The 19,099-nt window shown below is 25.5% G+C and overlaps 1 protein-coding gene across 3 annotated transcripts in view; it reads left to right on the forward strand.

Annotated features, from left to right (window-relative positions):
* LOC112595781 overlaps positions 1-19,099 on the forward strand; it is a 201,007-nt gene that overhangs the window by 134,053 nt on the left and 47,855 nt on the right. For 2 of the 3 annotated variants that reach the window (XM_025341108.1, XM_025341109.1), the window contains exons 3-5: positions 8,739-9,170; positions 12,649-13,121; positions 15,599-15,880. In XM_025341108.1, coding sequence (XP_025196893.1) covers positions 8,799-9,170; positions 12,649-13,121; positions 15,599-15,880 — 1,127 coding nt within the window. In that variant the 5' untranslated portion in view covers positions 8,739-8,798. The remainder of the gene's footprint in view (positions 1-8,738; positions 9,171-12,648; positions 13,122-15,598; positions 15,881-19,099) is intronic. The other variant, XM_025341110.1, reaches the window with a different exon arrangement.

Genomic DNA, 19,099 nt, shown 5'->3' on the forward strand with positions numbered 1-19,099 from the left:
ACAATAATAATTATCATCACATACTATCTATTTATACTTTATATACATAAATTAATTTACATTTTCAATGGAAGAGACATCTTTAGAATGAGAAATTAATAAACCAAATATCGCCAAATTTTATGCATATTTTTCTTTGACTTAAAAAGTATTTGTAAGTTCTTTTTTCAACCCATATAAGTTTGATTTAGGGTGGCTCATTTCGTTTTGGCTCACAAAAATTGAATAACTTTTTGTTAGGTTGTAAGATGGCGGGTTACCATTATTGATTACAGAAATTTAATTTTAAAAAAAAATTGAATGGACTAACCCTGACCTAATTCTTAGAGGTATCAAGAAAGTTTAAATAGTAGTTTAAGCGACGCTCGAAAATATACCAAGTGGTATATTATATCAAAACAGCCGCAGGAAAATTTCTCATCTCGATTGAATTAGTTTATAAAGCAAGGTATACTGACACCGATTTTCCTATAGATTGAAATACACTATAACCGAAATTCGTATAGCACTTAATTTTATGTTCGTCTATTTTACTTTCTGATAAAGTCAGGTTATACAGCTAGTATTTAGTAACATTAGAAACTCGAAAGTAAAACTATTTTTTTATTATGTTATCATCACTAAAATTCTCTGAATGTAATCAATTTTTTTTTATAAATTTTCATACTTAAATTATTGCATATCTTCCACATTTTTACGTTTATTACAATTTACGTGTTTTTTTTTTTTTTGTTTTTTTTATAAATAAATTTAAATATACTATAAATATTAATACTGAAAGAATATCTCATCTCGTGATGTTATTAAAATACACGAAATTTTGTTAAGTAAAAAAGCAAATGTTTACAAAAATTAAATCATGAATTTCTTATTCTAATATTCATAAAAATAAAACAAAAAAAAAAAAATATTACTAATATTTAATTTTATTGTGAAATCAAGAAAATGGAATGTAAACAATTATTGAATATATTATTTTAAAAATAAACAATAAAATTATTTATCCACCAAAAGGTTTTCAATAATACTATTTTAATTTTTACTTAGTTGATGTTATTTTTACAGAATTTCTGACTCGTGAATATTTTAATTCTTTAAAATAATATTATATAAGCAGCATACTTGTTGAAGAAAAATATAATATTTATTATTTATATTATCTTAGTATTGACTATAGGGTATCACAAGTAACCGGTAAATACTTTTGTAACCATAAAATATAAAGTTTATGTATTATTATCTTAAATACTCAATAATATGAGACACAATACTCATAATGTGTAATTTTTAAAAAATAAGAAAACTTTTGGTATTTAACATAAATGATAGTCTGGCATGAAGGCCTACTATACAAATTAAAACTATTCATGCCAGCTCCTTACTATCTTATTATTAAATCATATCTACAAAATCGTTCGTTTGTTGTACGGCAAAGTGACGATATATTATCTAATCACCTAATATATGCTGGAGTCCCACAGGGCAGTGATTTATCCCCTGACCTATATAATGTATTTACAGCAGATATCCCCCAATCTAATAACACCCTTTTTGCTACATACGATGATGACACCGCTATTCTTTCTACCAGTTCAAATCCTAACTAGCTTCAACTGCACTCCAGGATCATGTTAATAAAATTGATGCCTGGGCCAAAAAATGGAAAATTAAAATAAATACAGACAAATCTGTGCAAGTTACTTTCACGTTAAAAAAATCTCCAAGTGAGTGCCTCTATTAGTCATGGACAACGTCACCATCCCCATCCGAACAGAAATAAAATACTTAGGCATAACACTTGACAAAAGACTAACTTGAGGCCCCCACCTAAAAGAAAAAAGAAAATCAGAGAATAATAGACTTCATCATCTCCAACCCCTCTTCAACTCCACAATATCACTTCAAAACAAACTTATTATATATAAATCAATCATAAGACCAGTCTGGTCTTATGGAATAGCAATCTGGGGTCCGGCGAAGCCCTCGAACATTAGACCAATCCAGGCTTTTCAATCAATTACTCTAAGGTTACTAACCAAAGCCCCCTGGTATGTTTCTAACTTTTCATTACACAAAGGCTTAAAAATAACAAATACTACCAAACTTGCCAAAACAATGTACAAACGTTTCCACCATAATTTCAATACGCATTACAATACTTTAATATCAAATATGTCCACCATCACCATCCCAAAAAACCCACCTCGCAGACTAAAGCGTAAATGGTGTAGAGATCTATTAAATTAATATAAGAGGTGTTACCAATGGGTTTCTTCCTCAACACGCTACTCATGTTATTTTATTATGTGTAAATCATCGCATTTGCATATTGTAATTATTGTAAACAGATTGTAAATTGTCTTACCAAATAAAAAAAAAAAAAAAAAAACAAAAAAAAACATAAATGATGAATTAATATTTAGGTATGTTATAATGTATTAATAAAACACGCAGAAGGCACATTGCGACATTATGAAACATTTCATATCAATAAAATATATCTAGCAGAAGTAAAAAAAAACATAATTAATCGCCTCCGAACAGAAAGCTCAAATATATTACCTTCTCTAATAAAGACCGACCTATACAATAATATTTAAACATTCTGTTAATGATAACTATATAATATTAATATTAGTAGGTAGTAATTATTACATATAATTAACAACGTATTAATTGTATAATTTTAATTTTAGTTCAAGATACCACGAAATAAGTATTAAACACAAAAACTAATAACGTTTATTATAGATGTTTTTTTAAGTCCAATAGAAAAAAAAAATTATCCATAAATAATTTTTATTTATAATAATTATTAAATATTTAATTGGCAGTGTTTACTTAAGATATTTATAATATTATAATATTATTTTAATGATTTAGCTTAATATTTATATAAGTATTCATGTATAAATATTGGAGTACCTAAATTTAAGTTATACCTACTTCTAATAATATGTTTCAACGTTTTATATATATATATATATTGGTAACCATAAGAATAATATAGTAAAGATAACAATTTTAGAAAGTGTTCAGTTAAACCAAAGATTATTATAATAGTCGTATAATATTTAAACAATATTTTCGTTTTGAATTTCTATGTAGATACGTTCCGTATTAAGTTTTTGACGGATTGCTTATATTGGCACACAATGAACAAAACCAAAAGCATTTGAGAATGAAACATGTTTTATTGTCCTACGACGATACGGGGTTGATTGTAGATTCACGCATAGTCATGTTAAATGGAGCCTATAGAGAAACATTATACTGAGACTATTATCCTTAATAACCAGTGCATCCATTAAAACACAAAATGATAAGTATTGTTATTGTTTTTATTTTTATTTTTCATTTGTTATTTTCCATCTAAACTGTTACTGTATAATACTGTTCTTCCCGTTGATAAACTTAAGTGTATAAATATTAACAAAAAGAAAAAAAATCAACAACAAAAACACCGGATGATCGAAGTTTGTCGAGGTAAATGCGCGAATACATCCGTCCGACAATAGTTAGCTACGCTTTTTTGCCTGCAACCTACTTCGATCAAAAAGTATTATATAATTACCTTTTTGTTCTTTTATTGTACAATGGTTCAAAATCTAATTTTCAAAATTTTTAAATACATCTACTTAAATACTATAGTTTCCAATTCTTAAGAAGTTTTAAAGTTTAAGGAGTATACTGTTGAAAAACAGACTTCTGTTTTTCAAATTGTAATCCAACATTTTACATAATAAATTATTTTGTGAATAATTTTACTGAAAATTTTTGTTAAATCAAAATTCAAAAGACTAATTTAAAACCTAATCTAAGTTCACAATATCTAAGTATTAGTAATTTAAATTAATTAGTCATTATTTATAGGCAATTAATAAATGTTTCAAACATAAAAAATACTAATAGATCTGATTTTATTTATATTTATTTTATATTTTTATATGTTTACTTGTTAGAATTATTATTATCTATAGTATAAATATTATAATAAGAAAAACTACTCATCAAATCTTGAATTAAGTATATCGACATTTAATAAAAATATATCCAATAAATATTTTACAATAAATAAAGAGATCGTTATTTGAAAAACCAGAATTTGTATCACCCCAAATCACAAAATACTGCTTAAATGTTACAACAAAAAAGATGAGAATTTAAAAATATGATATTTAAAGTATTTAAAAATTTTAAAAACCATAATTTGAATTAATTCATTATTAAATGGCAGTGAGAATTCTCCGTGAATTACCCTAAATACATAAAAAATAACAACAATAAAATGCTTTTACGTGTTCTTTTAATGGGTGTAAGATTTAGTATATCCTATTTTCGACACAAAAAAGAATAAAAGAATAAAATGTAATTTAAAAAAGTTTACTAATTGAGTTTTTAATTAATTTGAAAACCATGCATAACGTCCTTATCCTTTAGTATATCCGGACGATGGTCTGATTAGGTTAAGGATTGGTCCTCTTATCCAGATGACGGAAACGCGGTGTTTTACATGATACACTATAATGCTATAGTAAGTATGGTTTAGGTGTTTATTTGATTATCAGTTATAATAATTTAGTGGGGATATTATCTGAATAAAACATATTTTTGCTGACATAAAAAATATCTTAATTTACCACTTATTGCTATAGTAAAAATTTTATTTATGATCACAGCCCTAATATTGTACTACCTTCTTTTGTTAATGACATAAATAATAAATTGTGATTAAAAAATTAACATAAAATTCTCCTTTGTTTTTTATATTTATCATAAAAATGTCAATTGATATAATAATTTGTTAAAATGTATCTCTCATGTTGGGTACCTCGCTAAATTATTAATTTTCAATCGAGTTCATAGTTTTATTACTCAAATTCACAGGACACTATTACTTACGTAATTAATATTTAATATTTTAATTTTATGTCAGCGTAAAGTATACTTGTAAATAGACAAAAGTAATTAGGACTATATCGTTTTTGACAGATTGCATCAATATTGTTATCTATTAATGCTCCAAACACTGTAGGTACTAACTAATGATAAAGGACTATGTTTACGAATCATTCTCCCTGTTATAATTGATGTGAACAAGGTTTACATTATTTGGTTTTAAATGTTAAAACTAATTTCTGAACAATTTAAGTATGTCAGTTAATAATTCTCATTGACAAATTATCGGTGCCATGTCAACTGCAATTATTATTAATCATTGTCCGACAGTGTGGGTTCTACGCCTATAATGTAATAACTAATAAATAATGCCTAACTAAAAAACCTATCTAAATATTAATCTCGGATATTCAGAACTCAGTGTAATAATGTGTGTACTAGTTTATTAGACACACCTTTAATAATTATAAACGCAACGTTTTATTTTGAGCAATGATTAAAATTGCATTTAATACGACACACTTTGTGTATGTACTATGAAATGCTAAATGTGTAATGACCAAACTGTTTTTTTTTTTTTAATGTTGTTTTCGTTTTATTTTTGATTAATTCCTATATATTAATATATTTTAACATATTTTGCGTATAATATGTATACTACATTCAAAAGTCAAAATTAACTGAACTCTTAAAATTCTCTAGCAAAAGTCGAACTTCCCAAAATATTTGAGAAATAAATCATATTTTAACTTTTTTCCTAGCATAGCTAAATTTGATCAATCTTATTTGGAAAAATATCGTAATTAATTTTATTGTAAGATTTTATTATGATCGGTAATGATATATTCACACATAATCAATTTATCATTATTATCGTATTTTATCTACTCTTTAAATTATAGGTTTACCACAATATTATTGTTAGCGGTATGATACTAACTATATTATTATGTCATGATTAATTGTGTATAAAAATATATAAATTTTTTATTGTTAAATGTGCTATAATATGTTTTAATTCTTAATACATAATTAACATTATAATTAATATAATTTAACTTTTATTTCTATTTCTATTTATTTAATCATGTTTAATTAAAATTGTGCAATAATATTTATTTTATAATTATTTATATTAAATATTATAATACTTAAGACGTTACGATTTTTTTCCAAAAAAGTTGGTTAATGTGATATTTTCTTAAGTATTGTGTGTATTTCGCGTTTCACTTGAGTATTTTTGAGGTTTACTTGCACTAATTATTAATTTTAAAAATATAAACTAATATCGTTCTACATAAAATTTATATTAAAACTTTGACCAATTCATATTTATGTGTATGGTTTACATTCATTTTGAGGAGTGTGAGAAGCTTTGTCTTCACAATAATGCACATTTTAATAGGACAAAAAATGTATATTTTAGACTTTGACTTGTAATGTTAAAATGGCCGTTTTTAAGAAACCGGATTTTTTTAACACTATGTTTCCACAATAAATTGAATCGATATCAAACTACAAGTAGAACATCATAAATTTCGAAGTGATTGACAATAAAATATAATAGTATCATTATCTGGAATTCTAACAGAAATAAGCATTGATTAAATCAGTATTCTACTTGTGGATGGAATCCCCTGAAAGTTATTCTTTTTAACAATATGTATTTTTAATAAAAAATAAAATATTCATCTCGATAATTGTATGAAAGTATGAAACCAACATTGTAGAGTAGAGTATTAGTCTTTGTATATTTTCTATTTATTACTTGCTAATATATTTTACAATATCTAAGTGAGTTTACAATGATTAAAATAGTAATTTTTAAAATTATTCACACGACCGAGGTTTATAATTACAGCCTAAATATTTATTTATACAATTTATTTTGGATAATTTATTAGAAAAATATTTGTGTAACGATTTATCTTCTATAAGCAAAATTATTAAAACTAGCTGAAATAGAAGGAATAATATGGTTCTAAAATAAATGAGTACAAATGCATCTCATTTCCACTGAATTTTTAAAGGAGAACGATTTGCAAGTTTTAATCTGTTCTTTAACCTTTAGTTGTTCAAAAATAACCAAAACTTTTTAGCTTTATTGAATATTGGCGAAACGATTATCATTAGGAAGTTGACAACAGGCCTATAACTGAGAACTTGAATCTCCGTTCACAATCATTTATAAACATTGAAGCTTTTTAACCAATATAATTGCTGTTTTATTATTTTTAGGTAAAAATAAGAACTTAAAATGGTAAGAAAATGAAAAAATACTCTGCTATACATTAGGTATCAAGTGGAACACATCATTGAGTAGATCGATTTAATGGATTTAGTTAAATTTGAATTGAATAATAAACCTTGGTATACGATTATAAACTACTCTGAACAAATATTGTCTAAATTTTAGTAACTGTGGTTACAAAACAATTATTGTTTTAATTACAATGTTGTGTTTACGAAAAATCATATTTTCCTTAATTTTTGTTTATTATTCCCGTTTATAAAAAAAAAAAAAAATACTGGGAGTTTTCAATTTTGATCTTTTTAAAGTACAAACTAAATCTTATTTTTTTTATTCAGAACCTCGCTCATAGTTAAAATCGAAATATTTTATAGACTATCACGTATACAATCATAAAAAAACTCACATAATTATGAAATTAATATATTTATCTCTTCGCTAAGAATTTAAAAATAAGCAGATTATACTTTATTTATAGCTAAATTTGAGTACTTTTGTAAGTTATAATATAAATATACAATAATGGTTTTATAAAAAATATTAAATAAATTTTGTTTTATCACGATTTTGTTCAGTTTTGTTACTGTAATATTTATTTTTTCGTATTTATTGCTTTTTAATAAATAATTTAATTGTTGTACTCTTTATTTTTATTACTATTAGGTCAATAATTTATTTGTGAGGTTATTACGTGTTTTACTTGCTTTTGATCGTTTTAAAATGTTTTTTTTATTAAAATAATGTATTTTTATTTTCATAAAAAATATTTGTTGAGTTGTACATTCTATACATTTTACAATAATTAAATATGAGGATAACAACAAAAATACTGAGTTAAAATATAAAAAAGAATACTTTTGACAGAGTTACTTTTGCACAATTAATTATATAAATTCAAGTATTGCACAGCAAAGTGTGTCTTTATGTCAACGAACTTTATGGCATCTTGTCATATTTTCAACTTTGTTTATACTTTTGTCAATTAAATAAATTATTAAATTATATTCAAAATATATAAAATGTATGAATCGTAAGCTCAGTTTCTAAAATAAAGATTTTTTGGAGTATAATAATATTTTAAGTATAACATTCAGAAATATCTCATAAAATAACATTTCAGTATAATATATAAATTATCCAGACATTTTTAATATGTAGCTACAAGTAATTTTTTTTTTTTTTTAAATATGCATGCCTATAAATCATTGAGAATATTATTAAAATGCGTAAATAACCTATTAACCTTGATGAAATATTTAATTGGTTTTCCCACCACGGTGAATTCTAACGATTGTCAAACAATTTAGAATTAAAAGCACGGCTACACGCCTATACACCTTAATCATAGTCAAAGAAAAATTTTTGTAGGCCTCGAAATTTGAAAAATTATAGATGAATACTGTTTTGTGATAATTTTTCTATGAGTATAGTATATTTTCAAAATTCAAAAATCGACCTAAATAATTAATATTTAATATTATGACGTGATACAGCAGTAGATACGCGCGTATAATACATGTGTGCGAAAGTTAACATAGCGGTAGCATATTATTATAATATCGGAATGTTATTTTCTCGGTGTTTTCAGGCAGATGGTGGCTGGACTCCAGCCGGCGTTGACGTGGTCAGCGGCACGGGCAAACACCGAATGGCGGTTCTCGTGAGGAAGTCGGCGCCGGGATCGCCCACGCCGTCGTCGGCTTCCAGTTACGGTACCGCGTCATCCGGTAACGATCTCATCGCCAGCGCGTCCAGCGCATTGCGCCGGCTACACTTCAAGTCTGCCGGCGCCCAACGCATGCTCAACCGGTCCAAAATGGTACAACAACAGCAGCAGCACTTGCAGCCACAGCAGCCGCATTCGCTGCAATCGTCGCCGGTGCCCAAGCTCAAGGTGCTCGGGTCCAGCTCGGTGTCCATAGAATCGTCGGCTACGGTCAACACCAGCACCGATTCGTCCGCGGCCACCATGACCACGGTTACCGACGACACGGAAAACGAGGACAATTTCGAAAACCCGGTGAGTACAACTAAACGACTATTGGCATTATATTCTTGTGATATGACTAGACGACGTGAGGTTCCGCGAAACCTTCCGCTCTACCGAGAAAACAGTTAACACGGTAGTAACCCGTACACGACTAACAGTTTGATGCGTAAGTCGTGTGTGTAAGACAGACGTGGTACAGGAATTCAATTATTTCTGGTTGGATAATATTTTATACAGTTACAGTACGATTGGCCAGCGTGGTAACCCGACAAAATTGAGTGACCGCAATGTACTATTATACTCTGAGCCACCGATGTTTGGGTACCGCATGTCCGCACAACTATGCAAATGATAAAATCGAGATTAAACGAATTTGTTGATTTTAAATATTGTAATTTAAAATGTAATATTATTTAATTAAAGTCATCTGAAATTACATTCCAAATCAATATTTTACACAAAAATAAATTACCGTATGTAATTTCAGTATGAAATCTGTTGGTTCAGTTTGAAAATTATACCTTATAATTTTTAATGCCAAATAGTATATTTAGTAATTAAATACTAAAATAGTGAATAGTTATGTACTACAAGACGAAACTCTTATAAACACTCTAAAGATAATGTATACTAAAATTATCTGTGCTCAATATAAAATAGAATTTAGTTTTAAAGGAATTGTCTAAATCGCATGTTTAGTATAGCATGAAATATATATAGAAATAAACAATTATTGTAATACCACACCAGAGCAAAAAAAAAAAAAAAAACAATCTTGCTTTAAAATGATTCTAAAAAACTAAAAATAAAAAAAACCATTTAAACATACTACACTTTTCAAAGGCGTTAGGGGAATTATGTGCATTATACCATAATTAAATCCACAAACACAAGCAAGGATATATTATACATACTATACTGTTTTGACCCAATGTTTGTTTGAAAGTGGATATTAATCCAAGCATATACTACTTTGCCCATTGTAATACCTCACAAAGAGCATTTGAAAATCAATTCCCCATCGTCCAATTTTTATTATCCGAGATTATTATAGGGTAAATAAAAAGAATGTATACTATTTTCCCTTAGTGAATTTGATTAGTGACACGCTATTTCAATATACCTGTAGTATGTTTGTTTGAATTCAAATATTGTATTGTTGTTATTCAATACCGAATATTTTCCCGTAAAAGTGTTTTTTACTTGCTTTAATTAAATTCTATTGGATATTTTTTAATTGCTGTGTCAAATACATTTTTCAGTTTAAGCAATTAATTTAATTTAACTTCAGTGATTTGCGAATACCTAACGCATAAAGCTACGTTAATTTAAATCCCAAACGAGCATAACTTTTTTCTTTTACATCAACAAATAGAATATGATATCGATTGTTACAGTCATTTATTTATTTATTTATTTATTATATTTGACATTCATGACGATGAATATTGAAACAGAAAATGCAATTCCATAAATGTCATATTTTTTCATCATAATAAAAAAATCATTAGGCGAATCATTCTTTCAACCCCGAAAAATATTCTATTGACAGTTACAATATTTATTAGCACTATATGCAAATATGTATGATATGAAAATTTCTTCACGTGTCTACTGAACTATATTTTTATCTTTTATTTTGTATTTAAAATATATTATATTAGATATACAATTTTTTTCAAATTTAATAATATAAAAAATAATATTTATTACCTATTTATTTTATTTTTTTAATTTTAAGTGACAGTTTAACTTTAAGCTTTAAAAAAAAAAAAAAATGAAAAATAAAATATTTAATATTTGTAGCATTTATACTAAATTTAAATTTCAAAGAATTAAATAAAGTAAAACATAAAATTAAAATTTTGATCTAGTTATAAAATATAAACCTAAAATACATTTATGTAAATGCAGAAAAATGTGAGTAAGTGCTCTTCGCGTGCATTAAGTATAAATTACATCACATAGTATCATATATTATACCTAATACCAGACATATTCACTATTACACAAATTACCATAAGCTACCTACTATTAAAGCTAATATAATATTATGTTTGATATTCGATTTCTCTTTGTATCTCTTCCAATCTCGTTATTATAACCATTCTGGGAATATTATTATTACCAACATTTGATTACCTCGTGTAGGTACTCACATTGTATGCTTGTATGTATTATTGCGATATCCATAATCCTGTGTTGAATACTGGCATTTAGGTCGATTTGATAAGTACACTTTACATTAGTAAGTAAACCATGTACATGTAAATTTCTATAATAGAATAAAAACTAGATGAGTTTGTATTCCTGTACCACTTTAAAATTGTAAGTGTTGGTTTCTACATAAAACTAGACAAATCTTCTTATTGTTTATTTTAAACCTATGTAACTTACGGTAGGTACTCAATGATACTAAAATATGTTTGTTTTTGTCTTAGTATGGTTTATAAATATTAAAATATTCATATTTTTTCACAGATATTATAATGAATACTTAATATGAATATTTAGTGATGGAAAGTTCATATAAATTCCTACGTATGATATTTTTGTAAAATCAATAAAAAAATTTGAATAATACTTGGTAGAATTTCGAACTTGAAATGACTACGAGTATAACTGTAAATTTTAATTGTTTTACACCAATTTCTGAAGAAAAAAAGTATTTGTGTTACATTTTCAAGCCTTAACTAAAATAGTTTTACAAAAATAAAAATGTTACTAAAAAAATGTGCACATTCTCATGTTTTTTTTTCAAAAAGTTCTTTTGTGACGATGTATTATTGATAGTTTTATACTTTGCAGTTTATTTTAATTAAAAAAATACACATCATTGTAATTATATAAAAAAAAATGAAATTAAATATCTATAAATTATACAAACAAGACTAATTATTTTGAAAAAATGTTTCAATACTTTTTATTTTCTAAACGTATTCATTGAAACACTTATAAAAAAATTGCGTCTAAATATTATTAATTATTGTTTTTTGACATACGAATACAATCAAATACCAACGTCAGGTAAATTCAATTTTCTATAACAAACCAACACCAAAATTTAATTTTGAATTTTTACTTCTTTTAAATGTAACTTCAGATAAAAAAAAAAAGTACATTATTGTAAGAGCAACAGAATCATTGCTCCATTGAAAATGTAAAGATTTTATATTGCGTATCATGAAAACTCAGACATAACATTAATAATCATACAGCATTTTAAAGAAATGTAATCAATTTTTTTTTACTGAAATAATTTGATGATAGATAATAGATTATTAAAATTAATATATTTTAATAAAGGTAGTTCAAATGTCATAATAAATTACAATAAACTGTTATATAATCACATGTGTTTATTGTTTTGAGTTTAAAAAGAACGTACAGAAAAATAATATTGATCGTGCAATAAACATGTAATAACTAATAGTTCTAATAGCTATCAATAAGTTCACGATGGACAATGCTTTGATTATTAATTGGTTCTATTATAAACTTTTGTTAGTTCGAACCAAAAATGCGTATAATTCCGAACCTGTTAGACGAAGTGCTCAACGGCACTCAGTCTTCGTCATCTGCAGAAAAGGACGATGAATTTTACAGCGCGTCTAGTACGGAGGAACAGCCCAGGGATGATCCAAAAGCCGTTTTCACCGTCCAGGATACCGCGCCCGAAGAATACGAGGACAGTGGAATGCCACTGATGCAGTACACTACGTTGCCGAGTAGCTTTCACCATCATCACCAGAACAACAATAACTACAACAACAATAACGACAATAAAACGAACAACAACTACGGGAAAGACGGCAGTGCTATGGAGCAGAACACCATCGCGGAAGTTGAAGACTTTAGGCCAGCCGATAGAGACAGGAGCGCAGACGATGACGCAGACAACACGCTGGAATGGCGTAACATCATGAAGCGGCAAGCGCTGCTCGAAAATCTTCACCGTAACACCATCATAGCGAATAAAAGGTAAGTCTAAGACTCAGAGCTTATAAATAAATTATAGACCCTTAATTTAATAATACAAAAAACATGACTCTTAATCTATCATAAAAATACTTCGTATTTCATAATATTATTAGCTTTTGGTTTAAGTTTTTTTTCTCTTCGGTATCAAACAACTGTTTAAATAAATTAATCTAATACACAATTAAATTAAAAATTATATAACAGTTAATTAAAAAATAAATAAAATAATGCTATTCATATAATTTTTTAAATAATTTTACCATAGTCTGGAATTTGTATCACTTATAGTTAGGAGATGTATTAGGATGCATGCATTTACATACCAGTAATTCTCTAGGGTTTTACATATAGGTCAAAATGAATTGAATTTGAAAAATACTTAAATATTTGACTAAACGTTTTGTACCCTGATAAATGTGAACTCATGAAATTCTAATATTATGTACACTTAGTTTGAGATAAAGCGAGGAAATAAACACAATCGGTACCCACTAAAGGTTAACGACTATAATATTCTTAGTAACTACCTAATACCTACAATGAATACTCAAAGTACCCACACATTTAATGTCTAGAGATTATTTTGCTAAAAAGTATATTCTGCTATATAATGGGTAACTCTAGTAAATTATGCAACTAATGCATGTAAAAATGTTGAGCTAATAAAATAAAAACCATAAAAATATAGCTAGCCTATTTATAGTGGTTTAACTTTTATGTGATTCAGAGGGTTACCTTCTCCCTCATGGCTTCATATAAGTTTAAATATTTAAATAAACATTAATAATAACTAAATACAATTTTACTTAAAAAAATAAATAAATATATTTAACCAATAATGTTATTTTAGAATAAATTAAAAATTTAGGAAACACAATTTTTTAATTTTTTAGAATATTTTATATGCCTGATAAAATTTTTTAATCTATCAAATAATGTTAATAAATTATTGTGATTAATCTGGCAATTATGTTTTTAACAACATATCATTTTATATTATTGACATAAATATGTCTTACGTTTGGAGATGAAAACTAAAAAAAGAAACATTTTCAAATGCACAATCAAACATTACTATGTTCAATTTTGACAAACACAAAATTATATTTCATAATTTTCCTATCATGAACCATTTCTTAGAATTACTTGTTAATATTATGCTATCTAGCATACCATATTAATAATCTTATGCTTTTCCCAAAGTAAGAAATTCAAGATTTTATTTGTAATTGTGCGTTAATTTAATAACGGCATATGACGGAAATATTAAATATTTCAGTTAATACATATTATTAAATAAAGGCTTTATTTATCAACTTTTCCCAGGAAAAGAACTAAAAAATATAAAATACATGGCTTAGTTTATTTCCAATTGAGTGAAATACTCAACTAAATTCATAAGCAAGTTAATGTCGGTTAGATTAGGTATCTAGCTGTGTGGATTCAACCAAGATGAAGACCTAACCTAACTTAACCAATGCTTAGAACATTTAACTGTACAAGACATTTAAGATATTTTCTATTGCTTACTTTTGTATGAAAACGGTAAATGCAATTATTAGAAATAAAAAAAAAAAAAATTTCGTATTTTAACGATAAAATCCATTTGTAAACTTATATTTAAGAATTGAATTCTAATACAAAAAAGTAACCTAAGTTACCTACTCAATGCTAGGTATTTTACCTGCCAGTGAAAATTTCATCAAAATCGATACAGACATTTGAAAAATAACCCTGCAGACACTTCAATTGTGTTTATATGTATAGTAATATATAGGTAGAGATTATAAATTACGATAAGTAATACTTTCGCTTCACTTTTATAAAACGTTCTTCCAGGAAATATAAAATGCTACATAAGAATAATCTTATAAATAAACGATATTACTAACCAAACCCAATTTTTTAATAAAAAATATTTTCTTATTTTTCAAATATAACATCTTAAAAATATATTACTTACGATAACCATTATTGTAATCTTCAATATATGCGTGTGTTTTTAGCTACATTATTTAGTTATTTACCTTTTAGTTTGAATTATTCTGAGATAATGCCGAGTTTCTATACTTCTAAAAAAAAAAAAAAAAAACATAATAATATTTAATATTCGTACATTAACTTATATTTTAATAATTTAAAAACAAAAGTAATTTAGAACTCAAGAATTAGAAATAATTGGAGTATACATTTTAGTACATAAATCATAATTCAAGAAATTAAATTTGAATATTAAACATTCAAATGTATTAAAAATTAATAAAAAAAATATGCCTATTCATAAAATGTATAGTATATATAATTACAGCGATAGATAATATAATATTTTATGCAATGGCTATTTAATGGAAATTGTTTTCTACAATTTGAACAATTTTATAGTAAAAATTTTCCAAGAAACTACTTATTATTATTGGTTAATTTAAAATATTTTAAACAATATAGATACTGATTTTATAATTAATACATATATTTAGATTAAAATTGCTTTCGAGGAGATATGCTAAAAGTCGATTTGAAGAGGACCGAACTCGAACAGAGATCGGTCGAAACTCATCAGGTTTCGCTGCTGAACAAATGACCATCGATAGCGAAGACTCTTTCCAAGTGGACAATGGATCTCCACCAATTCCTTCGTCACCGACTGGTCTTCCAGAGTCACCTACTTGCGACGATGAATCATCACCTACAAAGTCAAAACAACATTTTACGTTCCCCACAGTCAACGAAACAGATGAACCTAATGAAACAAATAAAAGGTATGAAAAATAAATTATTTGCAAATATCTTTAAATATTGAAACAATATTATAATAAAATATAGTACTTACTAATCGCAAGTTACCTTTAAATGTATCGTTTCAAATGTACCTTATTTTAAAAACTGTACTTCTTAAATTTTAAAATATAAATCAAATATATTAAAATTAAAATATTTATTTTACTCTTGAAAATATGATTGACGATTGTTCTACATAAATTATATGAAGTGTATTTGTCATTTGGTAAATATAATACTATGCTTTATGTTTAAATCAAAAATCCCGAATTTGTAAAATTTTCCTAATATCTTGGGATAAAAAATTCCAACTGCAGAAACAATTATTTTTAACTCTTATACCCCAAAAGTAATCGGTTATATCTATTGTACTTACGAGTGTAAATATTTGCCGTTCTTAGTACGTGTTCAACAAATATAGAAAACATTTTTACCTTATTTCGTCCAAACTAATTTATGTTTTTTTATATTTATTTAATGTTTCATTTTTCAAACTTTTGAATCCCTGAATAATTATAGATAATAATATATGATTGTTAAATTATTCAATAACATTTTTACCAACTTAGTCTATACTTTAATGATATTAAGTCTTACTTCTTCAACTTGTTATGCCACAAAAATTAAATACATTGTTTTAATTTACCTTTACCATATTTTATTCATTTTAATTCATTAAAGTCATTTTAATTTATAAACGAATATATTTAAAATTTTATCGACAAGATTACTTACGACATAGACTACTTACATACTTTTGTGTATTTGATACGTATTCAAGTTGTTTGCATTTATCCTAGTAATTACTCATAGTTAGTAGGGAAATTACACATAAGACATTTTGCATTTAACACTGAAACACGCCAGTGAATATTTCATAGGAAAGATTAGTTAACAATATTATATGATTAACATTTGACTGTAAATTGCAATATATTATTATATTTGGTAATATTATTAATGTACAATAATTATAGATATTTTGTAGTTATTTTGATAAAAAGCCACATCTAAAATTTAATTTATAGAACTCAATTAATTTTGAAAACATCACGATTAAAAACAATTCATTTTTTAACCCTTGATAATAATATATATTATAATCAAGTTGCTTGTTTAATAATAAATAGACATTTTGCATGTTAAATTTGCTAATCCGTTTGTCAATTTATCATTATTTACTTATTGGCAATATCGTTAAGTTTTAAAGTAATTGTCGCTTTTGGGTAATTAATTTTAACATTCATTATTTATCTTATTTTAAAGCAGCTTAATTTATACTGGTCACAATCAATATTTACATCGTTGAATTTATAATAATGGCAGTCATTCTATTAATATCAATAAAATTAAATATATATATGCATAACCTAATTTTAATTTATTTAAATGTATAATATCACAAACAATAATTGTATATTCTTGAACTTTATTTTGTGAATAATTGATAAAAATACCAGAATCAATAATTATTGTTGGCACCTTTTCAATACTCACATTTATTAACTCTTAGTGAGTACTCATTTCATAAGTTATACACAATACATTGAATTGAACTTATACAAATTAAAATAATATATCCAATTAAAGTTATGACTTAAATTATAAAATTATAACCAAGAAAATCGCAAAAAAAATTTATTTTATCTTCGTGTTTAATAATATACTATTTGTATAATTAAAATATCAATATATATATATATGAATCATACTATATTTATATTCAAATAAAAATAAGTTAAAAAAAAAAACACTTTCATTCTTAATAAAGAAATATTTAAAATAATATAATTCTTAATGAACTTTGTTATTACTTGACATTTTATTTTTCAAATATATTTCCATAAAAACATATCAATGAAATACAATGTTTATAAAAAGTTTAAAATTATAAGTTATAGTCAATATAAATTATCTAAAAAAAAATTAATTATAAAACACGATAAGATTACAATATGATTTGTATTCATTTTCCTTATGGTTATAATTTCATATAATAGATTTTTTGTGTAAAATCAAAGTTATACAAAAAGAATCTCATTCTAATATTATAAATATAGGAAATAATTAATATTAACACATATTTCTAAGAAATGTATGTACGTTAGCATGCATCACATATTTCGTCACATCTTTATAAGTATTGGATGCATGTAGTAATTTATTAAAAATGATATAATACAACGTGTAAATTAAATTGATAAAATAACGCAGGTACAAGAAATTTACACCACAAATATTGTTCGTGGATATCACTAGATTAATTACTGTTGCACAACTATGATATGTCAAAATTAATGGTTACTAATGATAGTATAATACACTATATACGCGTTAAAAGATTTTGCTATCCATTAATAACAGTATTAAAATCAAATTACTAAACTATGTGTGTTGATATAGAAAGGTATTATATTTTCAATTATTATTAAACAAAAATGAATTTTTCATTTTGTTTGAGTTATTACGCTAAAAGATAAATTAATCGTTATCGTTTTTTTTTTTTTTGCTTTACTAAAATATAGAGGAATTTTGATTCGTTTGTATAATATAATTACTAACAACCACCAATAATACAACTATTTGTTTTTGTTTTTTTTAAATATAACATTCTCCATTTTTATGTTTACTACCTGCATTTTGCACTAGTTATCAAGTAAATTTATTTCTCATATTCGAATACCCAATTTTAATTCATTCGTAGTCTTAATGGTTTCTGTGATATTTAAGTTTCAAATTTTAAATTAAAAAGAAAAAAAAAATTATTTTCAAAAACAAATTTTTATTTGATATTCATAATGTTAAAATACGCCTATAAAAATTAATTAAATATCATGTATTTAAACCAAACACTATTCATTAGTAATATTTTAAACGTTAACAATACTCGATAAGTCGCAAATGATCGTATTATTGAAATCAGACTTTTAATTATTAAAATCGTCATCAAATAAGAAATCATAATAATGATGAACGTTTCATTATTGAATACAATAGGAGCTGTTGTTTGGAAGCGTCGGATGCATTAACGCGGAAAGTAGGTATATGTCTTGTCTTTTTCTTTTATTTTTTGGATTTTATCCGACCAGGTCATACGTAGAGAGTCATGTTGGCTTTGAATCACTCATGTGCGCGTTGTAGAAGTTCCCCCACTAGATAATTTTTTTTCTACTTTACAAATTGCATCCGTATGGATAGCA

Source organism: Melanaphis sacchari, unplaced genomic scaffold, assembly GCF_002803265.2.
Source record: "Melanaphis sacchari strain LSU unplaced genomic scaffold, SCAv2.0 Contig2_pilon_pilon, whole genome shotgun sequence".
NCBI lineage: Eukaryota > Metazoa > Arthropoda > Insecta > Hemiptera > Aphididae > Melanaphis > Melanaphis sacchari.